Source organism: Lepisosteus platostomus, chromosome 10 (genome assembly GCF_059453375.1).
Source record: "Lepisosteus platostomus isolate fLepPlt1 chromosome 10, fLepPlt1.hap1, whole genome shotgun sequence".
Taxonomy (NCBI): domain Eukaryota; kingdom Metazoa; phylum Chordata; class Actinopteri; order Semionotiformes; family Lepisosteidae; genus Lepisosteus; species Lepisosteus platostomus.
In genome coordinates, this window is record NC_142620.1 from 10,048,695 (window position 1) to 10,067,059 (window position 18,365).

Consider the following 18,365-nt stretch of genomic DNA (forward strand, 5'->3'; position numbering starts at 1 on the left):
AAGCGTTTTTCATTGGTTACTGGCATCTCATGTTCCAGGAGGAAAATGTGATTATATCCAGATTATGCTGCAAAACAGCTCAGTGGTCTCTGTACTACTACTCCGTAGAGGTTTTAAGAAGAAATATACAATTATAAATTCAGCCAACAGCAGCAAGAAGCTCCTCACTTTTCTGTGGTATCCCATGGCACAAGTTTTACAGTAAGATCTCCTTTGTTTTTTACGTAGAGGAAGCAGGAGTGCGTTTAAACTAATTCGACGTGGGAAGCAGTCAGTGACCATGTCAAAGGCACAGGAGTTTCATTCCAAGCCCACTGCTGCCTCGTATGTTGAATAAACTAGCCCCTGGTGTGTGCTTTTATCTAATCCTGTCAGAAAATGAGGTCTCCACAACTGGGAAAGTGGTCCTGATAACTTACAGCAGTTACAGGTCTACTCTTGAACCTGTAAAGGTTTGCTTTACCTGTTATCTTTAACAATTTCTCTCCATCTGACCTACTATGTAACGAGGCTGTTGGTGCGTAACAGCTAGCATTTTACCCAGGCGCGTGCTGCACTTGAGTGGGTCCTCTTCTGCATGTCAAGAGCTTTGGACATCTCTGGAATGAAAATCGCTAAATAAATGCAGGCAATTGCTGGTTCGATATCTTCTTTTTCACGGAAGATATGCTCGATCCCCCACTAGAGAGCAGGTGGGGTTTCCACATCATCCAAGATGTCCACATGGAGCACCTACCCGCGACCATCTTCCAGTGCTTCCCCCCGTCTCCTCAAAGACATTAAAACAACCACACGCTTTCCTTTTCTGCCTTTATTTAGTAAAGTAGGCTGTTAGGGCGGCCGAGCACCCCGTGAGTGTACAAAGGTTAAGAACGGAAAGAGAACCCCGGCACGATCTTCTCCCGCGGGTCAATCGGTGAATCAGGCATGCCGACTGGGAGACGCCCCGAGTGCTGGAGCTCCACTCGGGGAGGTGCAGCGCTGCCATCCCTCCTGGTGTTATCCCGTTCCTCATTTTTTGAATTCACTTGGATGACTCATCTATCATACCGATTGCACTTAACCCCCCGAATTCAGTTCTGGTTTCAGAATCGTTGTTTTTTTGATCAGTGTTACGACAAGCACAGTGAAAAGCGAGTCTTCCTCTTACGGGCCGCCACGGTGGCGTCCCGCGTTTCCCCAGGTCTTTGCACCTCGGAGATGGCAGCCTGCGAGGCCAAGAGCAGCTGCTGCCCCTGCTCTCCTCTCTCCGCCCGAGGGGCTCCAGCAGTCCGTGGGGGAAAGGGGGAGGCTGCTGGGTTGCACTGGGCCGCTGCAGCGCCCAACCAGCCAGGCTGTGCTCACATGCACAGCGCCCATGTTCGCCCTCCCCTTTAACACAAGATACACATTCAATTCAAAGCACACAGCCCTGTGGTGGCGGCATCTGGCAGCACACACACACCAATCCATTTTAGTTCCAGTGAATGCCTTGTGGGCAACTCCAGTCCTCAGAAACCAAGGCTTTACACACGTTTTTAATTTACCTATGGGTAAAGCCTTGGGAGAGCTGGCCTCTCTAAGCCCTTATAAGGAATTTGTTCAATTAAGTAATGGAGTTGGGGAAAAAAAAAAACAGTGCACGGCCACCACTGTATTAGTATGCCACGCAATATAAATTTCTCTTGTGAAACTTGGCTGCCTGCGTTTTTGCAAAATATTCTCCCCTACGAGAGGATGCCGCTTGAGGGAAATGTCAGCAACATTAATGATTTTCTGCACATCTTTAGCGCATATACTACTCATCGGTACAATCCCAGGGGCACAGTCAAAACTCTTAGGGCGAAAAGAAAAGTGGTTTGTGCATCCCTGGTTTTTTTTTTAAGTAGTCCTAACTCTCAGGATGCGACAAGAGCACAGCCCCTGTGAAGTGTTAAAAGCTGCGGTGCAGGCCTGTCTGAGATACCCGACTGGAACAGACAGCCTCATCACACCTGTTTCCTGCAGGCAGGGAGCACCTCTGCACGAGGAACCCCCTTGTGGATAGTCCACATGTTCTGGTGGATGCAGCTTCTGACAGTAAAAGGCTGCAGCCCTACATCTTCAGGCACTCTGCGTTTTTAAAATCTGCACTAGCTACAGGCAAATCAGACACCGGTAGCCAAATTCAGCTGGAGATGTGGACCACCAGTTCTTTGTGCGGACTGTGCAGCTGTAAAAACCGTTCAATGCACAGAAAAGTTTTAAGGTTTCCTTCACTGCCTCACAGTCCCTGTTGATCTGCAGAACATTACAGGCGACCAGCACCTTCTTTCTTAAAAGATCAAACACTGCAATTCCGACACCCCTTCCATTTACTTATGTTGTTCTTTGAAAATATTATTCTGTCGAGCACTGTTTGTGAAGGTGAGCAATCCAGGTTAAATAACCAGTTTGGCTGAACCAGTATGGTTAAGGACATGCCACCTTAACTAAGCTTAATAAGTACAGAAGTGGTCTAATTTAAAATCAGCTCATGACACAGCTTCTGGAAAACGACAAATATTTATCTCCCCGTGTTCCGTGACCTAATCTAATAATGTCATCCTTTATTACCGTGTATGTAAGTGGTACCATCTGTCAGCACAGTAAATCAGCAAGAAAACAGCCATTCCAGGGTTGACAAAAGCCTTTGGTTTTCATCAAAGCAGAGCACAGCGAAGTAAAGACAGCTGTTTACACTGGGAGATGCTCTGCTGGGATCATTAGTGTTTTTTTCTGTTCACAAGAACGGTTGTGGATTCTTAACAGTCACAAAAGGAGCTGGCTCCTAAAAATCTGCTCCTGCTTGCTTATCTGTTGAGTACAGCTCTACCTCGGCAAGTTCACTAACCTAATGGAATGTCTAGCAGTCCATTCAAAAGACCCAGGCTGCTTCTCCCTGAAACATACAACAACAAAGTTGGCAGAAACTCTTTTGGCCTTCATGGGATATGGGAGTGAGAAAAGTTTTATTTAGAACAGTTTGGAAGTATGGCCAAAACACAATGCAAATTTTAGACTGGAGAAACGAGGTGTACATATGAACATGAAGGAAGGCATGCACGCATGTCTGTGTGGGTAACCCAATATGCAAGGTTTTTGACTCTCCAAAAGCAATTTGGAAGAGAACATTCAGAACCAGAGCCCCTCCGATCACTGTGGTATTTAAATACAATCAGCAAATTGTTCAACTGACCCTGACAATTATCAAATAAATAAAGGAGAAACACCCCACCTTGGCTTAACAGCCCTAGTTTACAGTAAGAGTGAATACTGCTCAAGATTTACTGCTGAAGTGAAACCCGTCAGTGCCCATTAAATCCATCATTGCTACATTACACTTTAGGGGAATTAACTGTTCTCTTGGTCATTATCAACTGCAATAACACATATATGGTGGAACATGCTTTGTCACAGCATATTGTGGAGTTTAAAAGTGATTGTATATAAAGCAACAGCATTCTGGTCAGCTGTGCCAAAGCCTGTCCTTTCCTAAAGCACTGGAAATGAAGAGGGTGCATATACATCCTCTGTACACAGCCCTCAACCACACAGACACATGCAGCCACACATGCATAGAGAGATGAAAGCACATGCTCAGAGGAGTATACAAGATAAAATATATTAACATCCTTTAAATTATAAAACTGTACAAGGGCCTCTGTGTAGTAAAATATTCAATAGGAAGAACAAGAAAAATCTTGTGAGCTTTACTGATGGACGTGTAAAAACAGTTTTTAAATATCTCTTCATAAAAACTCCCCATTTGATTAAAATAGCTCATTTTTATCGTGTAAAAATATCTTTCCCAGGTCCAGACTGGAGCGCCAGGCTCTGGTTTATATCTTTAAATGGAGTCTTGACGAAGGGTTGGTCTAAACCACATGTCCATTGCCTTCTCCAACCAGGGTCTCTCACTCAGTTTCTCCGCAGGGCCAGTGGAGAAGATGCTTCTTACCTAGTTCACGTGCCAACACGGAAAACAACAGGATGACAGGGATAAGGGCAGATTTAACCTTCGTGTATGTTGTTGCTGCAATCGGAAATGCCTTCCATCTATATCAGATATTTGGCAAAAAATCGGAGAAAAATCAATTAGCAAAAGCTTAGCATGAAGACAAACCACTATGGGTCTGGACACGAGATGCGGTCAAAGCTATAAACAATCCTAGCTGATTGATAAAACTGAGATAAATCTGATCCCTGGGATACCCATCGTCTCTTTTGTCAAGCAGCAGCCCAGCTACCTGACCTGGGCACAAGCCCTGATAACTCTGCAATAACCCAAAAACCACCAGCCTACACCAGCACAGCTCCAGGACAGGAATCTCCGAGCGCCAGGCCACAGGAGCCTTACTGATCCCGGCTCACTCCAGGGCTGGGGCAGAAACGTGTGGCCACCGAGGTCACCCATTAGCTTATCAGTGTTCCATGGACAAAGTAGGCTGAATTCTCAAAAAAAGCCTGAAGAGCCCGATATCTGAAAGGCATGATCATCTACTCTAAATCCATCAGCTTCAGTAAAATGAGTTTTATGAGGATGAATTCTACGTGGCACTGAGGCAGGGTGGTAAGCACAGTATCACAGCTCCTGGGTTCGATTTTGGCGTCAGATGTCTGCCTCTCTGCCTGGAGTTTACATGGGGTTGCAGAACAGGGTCTGGTGTGCTGTGGTCTTTTCCGAGAACTGGCTTTGCGATTGTAGATGGATGCAAGGAGTTTTGAGAAAGCCCTGAAAAGGCCTGTGAAAAAGCAGCACAGGTTAACAGCACTGTGCACATGAGAGGTAAAGAGGGCAGAGACAACGGAGATCCACAGATTTGCCCCATTCGCTGGGCCGGTGCTCGGGAACCCACAACTGGAGCATCACTGGTCACAAGAGCCCTGATCCGATGCCTCTTCTGGGCGAGCCGTCATCCTGGCAGCAGGCTGCGGTCACGGTCCATGAGACTTACTAGGGGGAGCAGCTTACAAGCAGCACCTCAGCCCGTGGAACCTTACCGACAGATTCCCCGTTTCCGGATAGTAAAAAAAGAAAAGAAAACGGAAGTCAGAAGCTTCACAGTGTATCCACTCCACCTCGCCCTGCTCCCCCATTCCATGGGAGCGCTGCGTGTGCCGGCTCAGTCAATGGGACCCTGGAAGATGAGCTTGGCACAGCCCTGAGAAGGGCTGAGCTGCGTGGCACAGAAGGGGCAGGCCGCATGGAAGGCGTGCGTGCCATGAGGCAGGGGGATCTCCGACCAGTACTTGGCCGACTTCTCCGAGCAGACGTGTCCGCAGGGCACGAAAGCGTGAGTGGGGGCCCCCGTGTCCACATAGAAAGCGGGCTCGGAGCCCAGCCACAGGGGCACGTAGGGCCCCACCGCGCGGCACATGGGGCACTCCCGCTGGGCGTTGGGTTCGTGCTCGGAGCGATGGCCCCAGTTGTGGTACCCGTGCACGTGGCCACAGGCCAGGTACACCCAGGGCTGCTTGTCCTCCAGGGAGCCCAGGTCGCGGCTGCGCTGCATGCTGGGGAAGGCCAGGGTGTTGAGGCCCACGGGGCACTGGGGCCGGGCCGCGTTGATCTCCTGCCGCAGCGCCTCGATGTGCTTCTGCGTGGGCGTGTGGAAGAGCCCGTCCGCCGTGCGCCACAGCAGGGTGGCGCCGCACAGGTCCACCAGAGAGCCGTCCTGCAGCACGTTGCTCTCGCTCTCCACCTGCAGGGGGCACAAACCGCACACGGCTCAGGGCGAGCGAGCTCACAGGCCCCCCCCGTCAGCCGGCAGGGACGTCTCCATCTGTCCCCGGCCCGGCGCAAGGCAAAGTTCCATCAGAAAAACCAAGTGTTTGATGCATACAAAAAGACCACTCGCAGCTGTGAACTTCATGCAGAACAAAAAACAACGGAAGGACAGGACCGAATTTTAGTCAAGGTTTTAAAAACGGTCGCTGACTCAGAATAAATGATTGGACTCGACAAAGCCTTGGTGTGGCCTAAGAATAAGCAACACCACCGGTCAGTTAGAGAGTTAAATGCATCGCCAGCAAAATACTTTCAAGCAGCCTTGTCACTCAAGAGTATTTTTATAAAGGATCTAACAGGAAAGGTCTATGACACTCTCAAAAATAACCACCTAAAGGAAAGAAGACCAGAAAAATAAACAACCCCTTTAATTATTAAGGTTTTCCATTCTACCCTTGAAGGTTTAAAGTTGTGCCTCACCTATAGTGCAATGTCTTTAGAAGATGCCCCCCTTTCTCCAGAACTTCTCCTGATCTGATTGAACCTATTTCTAGTTTCTGCTTCCCCACGACTATGCCCCTCGACGAGACAAGTCGGCAAGATGCTAGGTTTAAGTACAGCAGGCCGCATGAAGGATCTTTCAATGTCCACAGTCCCATCCATTAGAAACGTGCTGTAGCTCCTCCTGTTGGTATCCCGAACGGAAGGACGGGCAGTTGTGAACAAAGCCTTCCCCCACACTCACGCCCCTCTTCACCCCTCCCTGCTCACAAGCCCCCTTTCCCTGGTGGACTGACCAGCTTGCCGCGGGTCTGCGCCGAGCGGGTCTCCCGCAGCGTGTAGACGTCGCCGCACACGGAGATCTCCCTCCACACGCCGGGCTTGGAGTCCTCGGTGAAGCCGCCACGCGGGTGCATCACCAGCACGCCGTTGGTGGTCAGCCCGTCCATGTGGCCGTCGGGGTTCTTCCACTTGGCCGCCTTCTCCTGCGGGGCAGAGGGGCGGCCGTCAGGGGGGGGCGGGCGTGGGAACGCAGCGGGACCGTGCCCAGGTAGGGCAAAGCTTAGAGATTTGCCGTTTCCATATCAGATCGGCATCAACTATTCAACCAAGGCACCCCCCCCCCACAACCACCATTAGATGTCGCCGGTAAATCCATTTCATTAAAAACGTTCAGACATTTTAATCAAGCACCATGCACCCCACCACCCTTCACATCCTCCTCCTGTCACTGGACCTTCACACCTCATGCTGAAAGCACACCCGTACTCGTACATGTACCCGTACTGGTACATGTACTCGTACTGGTACATGTACAGAAACTCACTGACCCCCAGGAAGATGTTCAGACATGTACTGGTACTGGTACCCGTACTGGTACTCGGACATGTACCCGTACTGGTACTGGTACCCATACTGGTACTCGGACATGTACCCGTACTGGTACTGGTACCCATACTGGTACTCGGACATGTACCCGTACCGGTACAGAAACGCACTGACCCCCAGGAAGATGTTCTTGGAAGAGTCGAAGCCTGCAGCGTAGATCCTGGCGGTGTAGGGAGGGCTGCGCTCGCACACCACGCGGCAGGCGAACCGGGAGATCGTGCTCTGAGTGATGGGGGCATCTTCAGCCCCCTGGCCCCCCGACACCGTGTCCGTCACCACAAAGTCAATGGGGCTCTCGGTGGAGCGGCCAATCTGCAGCAGAGCAGAGAGGGAGAATTCTGTAAGAAAGGCACTAGACCAAAATAATGAGCCAAATGCAGGACGCAGGGGAAACGGAAGGTAATGTATTTTTAACTCCCGTCTTTCGGATTGTGCAACCCTGAATTTTTGGACAGTTGCACGCATTAGCTGTTACGGATGTTGACTTTTAAAAGATCTGTCTGCAAAATGTCAGGAGTTGCAGTGCAAGGCAAAGAAAACGCTACTGCAAAGCAACACCAAGTCTCCCTAGATGCCAATTCAACACCTAAATCATTCATCTATACATTATTTATAATAGTATTAAAGAGCATCATTAAGAGGATAAGGTAGGTTCATTTATTTGTCATAAGACAGAGAATTTCCTCTGTCTTTCCGTGATGTTTACACTTTTTGATTACCTGGAACATGTCTGTGTCCTTATCATGGCAATACTCCACCACCACAGTCTGGTTCCGAGACAGCGTGTAGGAGATGCTGTGCTGCCCCCTGCAGTTCACCGCCTGGAACAACAGAATATGAGCACAACTGCTTGCAAAACCGGTAGAAACGAGATGAATAATCAGAGTATCAGACTGAACAACATGGGTCCTTCCATTTCTCCAGGACCTTTGGCTAGTGGCAAAGCCTATATTTGACCAAAGATTCATAATACACAATGTTAGCAAATTCTAATTACTCCGACGAGGCATTATGCATCTAAAAACACTGCGCCTCACTTGGCACAATGCAGTTTAGACCCATCTGAGTCTGGGTCCTGATACTACCACCTTTCTGCAGAGACAAAAACAGGTTAGATTAATTTAGAAATGTAGGACTAGAAATGATGTCTTGTAATAAATATTTATTCAGAAATTCAGCTGATTCAGGTCATAAACTCCTCAAGTGACAGAAAGACTTAGTGAAATGTGCCTGGCAGGCTGTCAAGAATTGACAATTTATCCAAGACTATGGAAGGAAATAAAAGACATTTTGACACAGAGCATGGGTCTCGATCACCGCAGTGACAGAAGAACCTTTTTTCTTGCATTGACAATCCATGTGGTGGCTTCCTGGCTTCCTGGTTTTATAAGCACACTCATACACAAGTCCTCCAGATTTCAATCAAAAACAAATTGACAATAATAATAATAATCCGCTCTTTCGAAGTACCATGGAACCACTTAGCGGCCTCCAAAACCTTCTTAGGGGTGTAAAAGAGAGTGACAAACATGTAATTCATTAGTAGCATGCATCATCTTGGTTGAGGTCAGGGAGACTACAGGCAAATGGTCATTGACATAAAGATGTTGGGAGAAATAAAAGCAATAAAAATAATCACAAAAACCTCAATCTATCCCTTTCTATTTACATTCCAGCTTGCGCTGGAAAGCTCCAGCCAAGTGTCAAAAACTACCATTCAACGTGGTCTTCATGGCCAGGTAGTGTGGCTGCTTCTGAGAATGAACCATATAAAGAGGCAACTTGAAATTTGCTAAACTGCCACTGAATGATAACCGTTACCACATCTTAAGAAAAGATTAATCGAAAACTGAGCTTTTTGGACATGCTCATCAGCATTATGTTTGGTGTATAAAATGTGAAGCTCATGTTGAGAAAACACTCAATCCCACAGTAAAATATTACTAGGGTCTGTTATGTTTTGGGGTTATTTTCCTTCCGATGATGCTCAAGCTCTTAAGAAAGGAGGAATCATGAACTTTGACGTGGACCAGGACATTCTGGCCAAACATCTGGTTCCCTGTCCCAAGAAGCTCAAGCTTGTCCAAACCTCGACAATGATTCCAACAACACACACATCCAAACCTACAAATAGGTAACAACACATAAAAAATAACCCAAAACATGGAGGAATAGTCAAAATTCCCTCTTTTGAAAGTGCCAGAAGCTCACAGCATACTATAGGCAGCAGTGTAAGCCCTGCCAGGGAAGGATTTACAAAATACTGACTTCAGCAGTGTGAATAAATGCAACCCTTTTGCTTTCTTGACTTAAATTTAAATATTAGTTTGCTATGTTTACAGCATAATTTTTTTAGTTTTTTTTAAAAGCTCATGCAATCACAAAACCTGTTATGTTTTCATCAGGAGTATGAATAACTATGGAGGTCAATGCAATAATAGCCATGGGAAAAGCTGCACTCAGCGCTGCCTGGGCAATGATGTTTTTAAATTACACTAGTACTTCCAAGTAAAAATATTTATCAGAACAAAATGTACTGCACTGTGTTAACCATTTCACAATATGTATCATAATTAAAGTGCTATTTACCTTTGACTTTCCAACAGGGACTGACATCTGTGTTTGCGAGAGGCAGTTGGCATGAGCAGTGCTAATTTTTCCACTTACCGGCAGGAAATAATAATGTGTGCTAAAGTGGGTCGGATCGGCTACACTGTGCTTTCACTAGGGACTGGCAGAGCGCGCGCGTCCTGAAGCTTTGACTGCTTATTTACCAGAACCCGATGAGGAGAAGCGTCAGAGTGAAAAGCACAATATTTCTATTCTTCCAGACTTGACACTACTTGGTCAGGGGGTGGTGTGTGTCCCTAACACAGGGAGGCTTGAGGCAGATGGTGGAATGGGTGCCTGCCTTTGTGTGTGTGTGTTTGGGGGGGGGGGGTTGGCTCAGCTGTGGTACTCCATGTTGTTAATTAACCACCCCCTGCACAGTGGGACAACACTCTCTTGCCACTGACAAAGCCTTCAGAAGTAAGGGAACAGACCATATGACCATGATCAATAGGCCCACTCGCCAGCCCGAAGACCCTGCAGGGCACAGCTCTGTCTCTCCCCATGTGCTGGGCCGGGGTTCAGCCAGAAACACAGTGGCCAGAAGGGCAGGGTCTAGAGGCTCCTTGTCTGTACTTTCAGCCACTCGCTACAACAATCTGCCGAGCACTACAACAAGCCAGGAGGTTACCAACAGATTGCAACATCCTTTACCCTCCAATGCCTTACGGGTTTCCAAAGCACCAGCAATGAATATTTAACCCACACATCATCATTACATTTTATAATACGGGGTACAAAAGCACACCACAAAGAAATAGTAGGTAGGAGCACAGCAAAAGCACTACCGGAAAACTTCAGTCCGCATACTATAGCGCACTGCCAGTAAAAACTAAAATTCAGCTTCTACACTCTCCATCAAGACTCCTCCTCCCCTTGACTCTTTATCTATGCTGAACCCTACTGCTGTAAAAGGACATAGAGGGGCAACTTTTCTATGCCTCATTCAGCACAGAAAAGTAAAGATACATTTAGCATCTTAATAAATCAGTGTAAAGGCCAGAAGTCAAACCCTTTTCTAATTAATTTCTTTCCGATTGATTATTCAGTAATTGTAGTTGACCAGTGAACCAAATCATACAAATAATCAGCGTAATCGGGGACCGCTAGTGTAGAGGCGATGGGCGGGAGTGAGCACGTACTTGTCAGAGAGGAGCAAGAGGCAGGCTGCCCTAAGCCCCGGCAGTTCTAACAAATTTGCAGACCAGATGGCTACATGGAGGAGGCTGCAAAGCTCATAGTAGTTACATAACGGGATCAGTATACTAGGCAATAGAGATGTCACTGTACTATATAATGCACAGATCTTCTCTCTATCTGACCATGGTTATGTGCAGACAAAGCCAACCCCCCTGGGATGGAATGAACACCGAGGGCTGCCTGATCTCAAAGGGATCAGCAAGCCCCTGCTCCTGGAGCTTCACTGATAGTGCGACCGCCCTCAAACTATCAAATCAGCATCCTCTCTTCACCCTCACCGACGCCGAGGCACAGCAGTCCAGTCAAGACAGCAACACAAAGCCTCTTCGAGTTTCCGGTTTTGAATGAGGGCTTCTCGCGGGCCGCGTGTGGCCTGAGGTGGGTGCACCTGTGCACTGAGACCAAGGGGGAGAGGCAGGGATCCAAATAAATAAGAGGAGAGTTAGGAGCAACAGAGACAGAGAAAAAGGAGACTAGAAAGTCTGCCTTTGGGGCTCGGAAGGGCAACTCTGCGTGTCTGAAGGTATGGGAAAGGCCTTTTAGCTGGGATCAGGCAGGAGATTAGAGAGCAAAGGAGGGAAGTAAAGACTGTCTGCCCCCCCATCAGAGGGATCACAGGGGCTCCTTATTAATACGCATGAGACTCTGCACTGCCCGAGAGCCACGATCAGCCGGCCCACCACTGCTGCTGTCAAGTGAGAAAAAAAAACGGAAGAAGAAAGTCTTTTCCACTCATTATCTGAAACATAGCAGAGAGACCATATCCTCTAGGAAGCCAATGCGTGCGGGGCTTGATTTAACACTGAGCGAGAAAGCTAACGTCCTGAAAAACATTATCAGCACCAGACCGCAAAAGACCAGAACGTATCTGTATAATTTACATTCCCCAATTATTCATTACACACCGACCCAGCCTCGCCAAGCGTGTCTTTACAGTAGGAGTCTCCAACTGGTCTGGTCTCCGGACACCACACTCCATCAGGTTTTATAATAGTCAGCCTTTTAATCGTCACTTTGTATTGGCCTGGGGCAGTTTAACGACGATCAATTAAACAGGTGGTGCGCACATTAAATAATTTAGAGATCATCTGGCACAAATATTGAGAATATCTTTCAGCCCATAAGTGCCAGTGCTCCCTCCTTCGCTGGAACATTACTTGCTTAAATAATAATAATAATATAATGGGGTAATGGGGTCTCCCCTCCACCACCGCCAATGTGCAGCATCCACCTGCTGCCTAAAGGATCAGATTCTTGAACAGCAACTGCTCCTAATCTTTAAATAACAGTTGACCTATAGGAATAACAGGATCGGGGCTCTCCAGGACCAGGGACCTAGAGAGCAACCACAGAGTCTACATGGAAAGTATGAGGCCATTCATCTCTGGATGCGTCAGAAGATCCACAACAACACGTGAGAGGTTCAGCATTGACTGGAGAAGAGAAGCATCCCTCACTGTCACCGCCATGAGCCCCCAGGGGTCTCCCTTCCACTGGGAACGCGGAGCACTGGCCGGCTGATCCCAAACCCGCCCACAGCTGCGCTGAGCCTCAGGAACCCTAGCCAGAGCCGGCCAGCGACGCGATCCTGGACCAAACTGGCAACGGTCAGGAGCCCCAGCCACTGCTTGGAATGGGTGTGTTTACCAGTTAAGCCATTACAGGAGCCCCTGTATTATAACTTAGTATGAATTGGCTTCATTACTCTGCTCTCCTCCCCACTGAGAGCTGGTGTGTTGGGAGCGTTCTGGCGCAATATGGCTGCCGTCGCATCATCCAGGTGGGGCTGCACACTGGTGGTGGTGGAGGGGAGTCCCCATTACCTGTAAAGCGCTTTGAGTGGAGTGTCCAGAAAAGCGCTATATAAGTGTACGGAATTATTGTAAGTACATCATGCGCATTCTACTTGAAAGCTCTTAAAAATATATTTTTGTTCCTCTTCCCCTCAGTCCCCTTGCTGTGAACACATGGAGCACAAAGCTCTTTGGTGGGACCATGATTACTCACTGAACAGCACAGCTTTTTCCCCCACCCATAAAGACAGGGAAAGCATAAAGAAACAAGTTTTACGGCGGTTTGCCAAAATCTAGTTTTAACCAGGAAGGATTTACAGGAGAAAAATATCATCCTTGTGCTGCACTCCATCTTAGGTCTTACTATTTCGTGGAAGCAGTCGGGGTATCCCACCGTGTTTAACAATATGGAGGGGCAGCAACCCTTTTTGTAAAGAATGACCTTTTCTTCTCAGTTTTAGATAAACGGCTCCCTAGTGTCCAGCTGTATCTTGTGGTTTGCATTCCGAGGTGGATTCCGAAGAGGTCCACTGGATTGTCATCTTTGGGGACACTGAACACTTGAATTAAGTTTATAGTCTTCCCTGGACCAATACTAAAACGTTTAAGTTCTTCAGTCTGTCAGTTTAGCACTTTCCTTTAAGCACAAGAATTGATTCCTGAGCTGCAATATCTTGTCACATAGTGACAAAAACTGAACACAATAATCTCTTCTAAACAAGGCCTGACTACCACATCACTAAATTCTTGTTAACACCTCTTGACTATATATACTTACATTGTTCACTTTTTTATTGCTTCCCCACATTGTTTAGAAAATGTAAATGGTGTCCACAAACACCTAGTTCATTCATCAAGCGGGGTGCTTCCTACAAAATATTAATATTACTGGAACAAAACACTACACGTCTATGTTAAATATCATGTAGGTGTTTTCTCAGTCTTGAATTTTGTCTGTTTCTGAATTTCCCTTGCAGCTTTTTAAGTGTTTATAAATTCTCCTCATCAAACTTTTTTACTACGCCACAACCTAGATTGCTGATATAACTTAGAAAGAGCAGCAGTCTTAATACCCTGTGGTACTCGACTAATCACATCACTATAATTGTGCTGTATTGATCCTTTATCTGTATAAAAGCCTTAGGAAAATGAAATATATATATATAATGCTCTGTATCCATTATTGCTCTTGCTTGGTTAAAGAACTGTTTCTTCTTAAATAAGACTTTTTCTAAATTCATGCTTATTATTCCCAAGAATCTTATGGCCATACATGTATGATCACAGTACAAGTGATCATGAACCAGTACAAGAACCACAGATCTCTGTTCTGGACTAGTATGATAACAGGTTTTTCTACCGACTTAATTAATGATATTGTGGTATTAATTAGGAGAAAGCGTTGGAAAGTATGTAAAGTTTCTCTCTATTACCGAATACATACAAATTTAAATTAGAACCACACAAAAGCAAAACTGCACTTGGTGAAACAGAATGCACTGAATGTGTGACTCTCTCTTCTCTGCCAGCTGCTGTGGTAGAAGAAAAGGTTATTCACCAAAAACAATGTTAAATAAAGAAAGAAATACTCTGGCTGCTACATTCCATTCCTCTTACTACGCTGAGCCACCACCCAGCCCTACTATAAAGCTTTAGTGTCAGATATGAGCAGGTTCTTTAAAAGAGTTCCTTAAAACTGAGTTAATTCAATTTAATTCCCCTGCATCAGCTGTCAAACTACAGTACTGCTTTCAAGTCCTCTGTCACAACTGAATTATACCCTTTTGCAATACAAAGGTGAGAAAGAATCACTATTAGTAACCTCTAATAATAACAATTCAACATCTTTATTTCATACCAATTCTGCTGTGTGCACATTCCGTAACTGAAACAAAACTGATTAATATACATTTCAGGTTGTAATGTTGTAATGGAATAAAATGTTACTTATATGGAAAAAAAAAAAGGGTTAGGGTTAGAAACAGTTGTTGTAAGGTTTGTGTTGAGCATAGCTTTGACTTGGCTTTATCTGCAGGAATTTATCAAGTGTCCCAAACCATGGGAAAACAAGTGGTGTACAGTATTATAACCATATTCACTAACAGTTTTGACTTACAACACCTATTTTGCCGTGACTTGCTATCGAATTGATAGGCGATCGGCATTACATCATTTGTCTGAGGAAACCGAGCACCAGTACAGACACCCAGTTTGCATCACCGGGTCTTTGAGCATCCCTGCATCACTTTGTGCTCCCCTTCTCCTAAAAAGAGGAGCAGTAAAGTCACATTGCTGTACCTCCCCCTCCTCCCCGAGGAATCACCGACACTGCCAAACCTGCCTAGCAACACAGCCAACGGTCTCCAACCACGTGGCAACGGGGAGGTCGCGACCCCGGGAGAGCCGAGAGAGCAATGAGACCAGAAGGGAGAAAAACAGAAGGATGGAGGGGAGAAAGAAAGGAGGAGTGAGGGAAGAGTAGGAAAGAAGAGGATGAGAAAGAAGGAGCCAAACTACTTTGCGCACTGGCTGTTAAAGAGCTGCAGAGGAGCCTGTTCACAGGCCGAACCGGAATGGGACCAGGAGACCACAGTGAAGAAGAGTCTGTACACCACCTCCTTCAGGGGAGACTGGAGAGGACTCGCGGGGCCCAATGGCATCGTCACAACACAACAGTGGTTAAAATCAATTACATTTCTGAATTTCCGTGGAGATAAATTAAAAAACGGGAATCTATCCATTTGTAAGCTACGGACATGAAGGTTTTCACCATTAAGTAAAACGATCCCATGATACTGTCATAGAAAAACATTTCCTAAACCCCCTGGCCCCCGTCCCGTTTGGTATTTTCAGGAAAGAAGCAGTTGTTCAGACACTAAACGGCTGGACTACACTCCCACTACTCCGATAGTGAACCCAAGCTCAGGTCCACACACACCATGTTCCTCCTTCTCTCACTCTCATATATTTGCCCAGCGCAAATTCCTACTGCCATGTGACCTTTTAAGCCACGAGAGGAAAATAATAAGAAAACGAACCTTCATCCTGCCCTCCTCAGACCCTGCGAGCGCACTTTAGATGATTATACCCTTCTGATGTGACAGTGCACCTACGAAGCACTTGGGTGCTAGGGGATGCAGCCACGCTTGTGGTGAACACCTGCCCCTTCACAAACAAAATGCACGCCATTGCATATGTTATGACAGGCCAACGACAAATGGCTGGTTAGACAACAACCCAGAGAGCACACGGCTCATTCAGCAGGGGTCTGTCAACAGCAACAATGCGCTGCGTCTCCTTAATTATACCATGAGGCGGCCCTGCTGTGCCTACACTCTCTGTGGGTGACAGATCGTGGGGGCTGGAAGTTCCTCCCCGCCTCCTCGCCTCTCTGAGCCAAGAGATACTTGCCTGTGGCATTATGTCACAGCCCCCTCTTCCTCCGAGAGCACACTAATAAAATGAGGTGGGCGGGGCAGTAACAGGTGACCAGGCGAGAGTCAGGACATACACTCTTCTTAGATTACCTGTAATTACCCTCCCACCCCCCCAGCACGGCGCGACTCACAACACAGCACACAATTACAGACTACAGCTTTAACCAGCAGCCGGCCCCGGGAGCCAGCTGTGTACGAGGCACTGTTTACAGCCAGTCCTCGCCTCCCAACCTCGGAGGGCACGAGAACAGGGGGAGGAGGCGAGGGGCTGGTGGCTAGAGCCGAGTGGCTGTGCTTCAGTAGCCAGAGCAGATGGGACGCCGAGAGAGCCAGCACGCACCAGCTGCAGGCGGTCTGAACCTCGAGAAAAGAGGAACGGGGTTCGGGGAAAAACTTGTTTCTCAAGAACACGTCACAGAAAAGAAACGAGCGCTGTTTGTTTGTAGGATTGCTTAGCTACCACAAAGTTAGAAAAAAATAACAGTAAGCACAACTTGGTTGTTCTAAAGGAGCTCGCTTCTGGCAGGCAAACAATACGGGCAGACGAGAAAAACACAGTTAAAAAAAAACTGGTTAACCCCATCAGTGCTGAAGCCTCTCCTTAATATGTTAACTTAACATCTGGTTTCTCAGCCAGACAAAGAATCCGAGTTAAGAATGGCCTGAAGCCGAAGATACCCATCGCCTCGTTTTCTTTCTAAAATGCCCCAAAGCCAGGCCAGCTGTCCTGGTGCTAGCCGGTCCATCTGCCTTGCATTTCATTTGCACAATGGAGAAGCGGATCGCGTCCTGCAGAAGACCTTGCATACCTTGCTAGCCTGGGGTGTGTTGAGCACGTGCACCGTGCTGGGCTTGACCCCGTTGGCCTTGGCTCTCCTGTACAAGGCAAACCGGCTCTTTCTGCGGCCCCTGTCACCATTGGGGAGGGATCCATTGTACCTGCCACAGAGAGAGAGAGAGAAAGAGAACAGTCAATTAATACCCCTGTGGAGGGGATGGAGTCAACTCATGCTCCTCTGTCTAAAACGCTCCGATGGAACCTCTTCCACTGTGCAAGGAATTCCTTTTGCTGTAGCAGGTTGAACAGGAAACGGAACAAGGATAAGCATCGAGAGAAGTCCATGGGAATTGAACGTGGTGACTGCTGAAAGTTTTTTAGAGCGTTTTTTAGAGCTGAAAGTGTCTCTGCAGGACAGGACCAAAGCTTTAGGAAACATACAAAGCAAGACTTAAGAAAAAAAATCTATTTATGAATCTGCAGATTGTTTCACTTGTTTCTGTGATGGAGAGGAACTCATGCACACCACTCAGAAGTAGCCTGATTGTCCATTTGGTGAGAAATCCTGTGAGTTTAAGAGAAATCTAATGACAGCAGTTATATTAGTAAAATCATACTATAACACTTTCCATGAGCAAATCTCCCAAACCAGGAGACTACCCCCAGAGCATCTTCTAGGGCGAGACCTTCTGTTTTTTTAAGTGGGGGAAAGATTCCTACATTTTTCCCCAATGCTCAGCTACTGTCCAACCTCACAATGAAACCACCATTTCCAGCTTCATATTTCACTAAAACAAAATCTGAAAATAGCTGTGACGGGCAGCTTTAGGAAACAGAACAGCAGAGTCTTCCCAGGCCTCTCCCAGCCCTCAGGGGAACTCCCTCTCCAGGGGTCCTGACCCCCACTTTGGGAAAAGCTATTTATTGGAACAACCAGAGCCTTCCACCCCACTACCCTTCCCTGCTGCCCCAGACAGAGATTAATAACCCCACCAACACTCTTCAGAGAGATGGGCCTTATCAGCTCTCCGCGAGCTTCAGTTCATATCACGCAGGAATAACTCACAGATTCACACTGAAAAGCAGCTGTACTGCTAACACTGGCATTCGCAGTGCGCATGTTGCACAAAACACTACATTGTGCCTTTTAAGAATTCAAGCCAACCGTGCCAAGTACCAATAAATGTCTGGGTCTGACTGCAGCTTTACAGTCTGTTTGGTCAGACAGATGTCAGATCCACATGTTGAAGCCTGGATGAAGACCAGCTGGCAGAGCATCTCCTTTTGAAGCGCACACACACACACACACACACACACACACACACACACACACACACACACACACACACACACACACACACACACACACACACACTGCCTGAGCCCTTCACAAAAGAGCACAAGCAGCACACAAATAGACCCGGCAGAGC

General features: G+C 47.1%; 1 protein-coding gene across 1 annotated transcript in view; it reads right to left on the reverse strand.

Moving 5' to 3' along the window:
* Window positions 1-796: 796 nt before the first annotated feature.
* LOC148653266 (E3 ubiquitin-protein ligase pellino homolog 2) overlaps window positions 797-18,365 on the reverse strand; it is a 31,191-nt gene continuing 13,622 nt past the window's right edge. The window contains exons 2-6 of the mRNA XM_088648056.1: window positions 16,967-17,096; window positions 7,837-7,938; window positions 7,232-7,429; window positions 6,526-6,714; window positions 797-5,702 (exon numbers count right to left, since the gene is read on the reverse strand). Coding sequence (XP_088504182.1) covers window positions 5,124-5,702; window positions 6,526-6,714; window positions 7,232-7,429; window positions 7,837-7,938; window positions 16,967-17,096 — 1,198 coding nt within the window. The 3' untranslated portion in view covers window positions 797-5,123. The remainder of the gene's footprint in view (window positions 5,703-6,525; window positions 6,715-7,231; window positions 7,430-7,836; window positions 7,939-16,966; window positions 17,097-18,365) is intronic.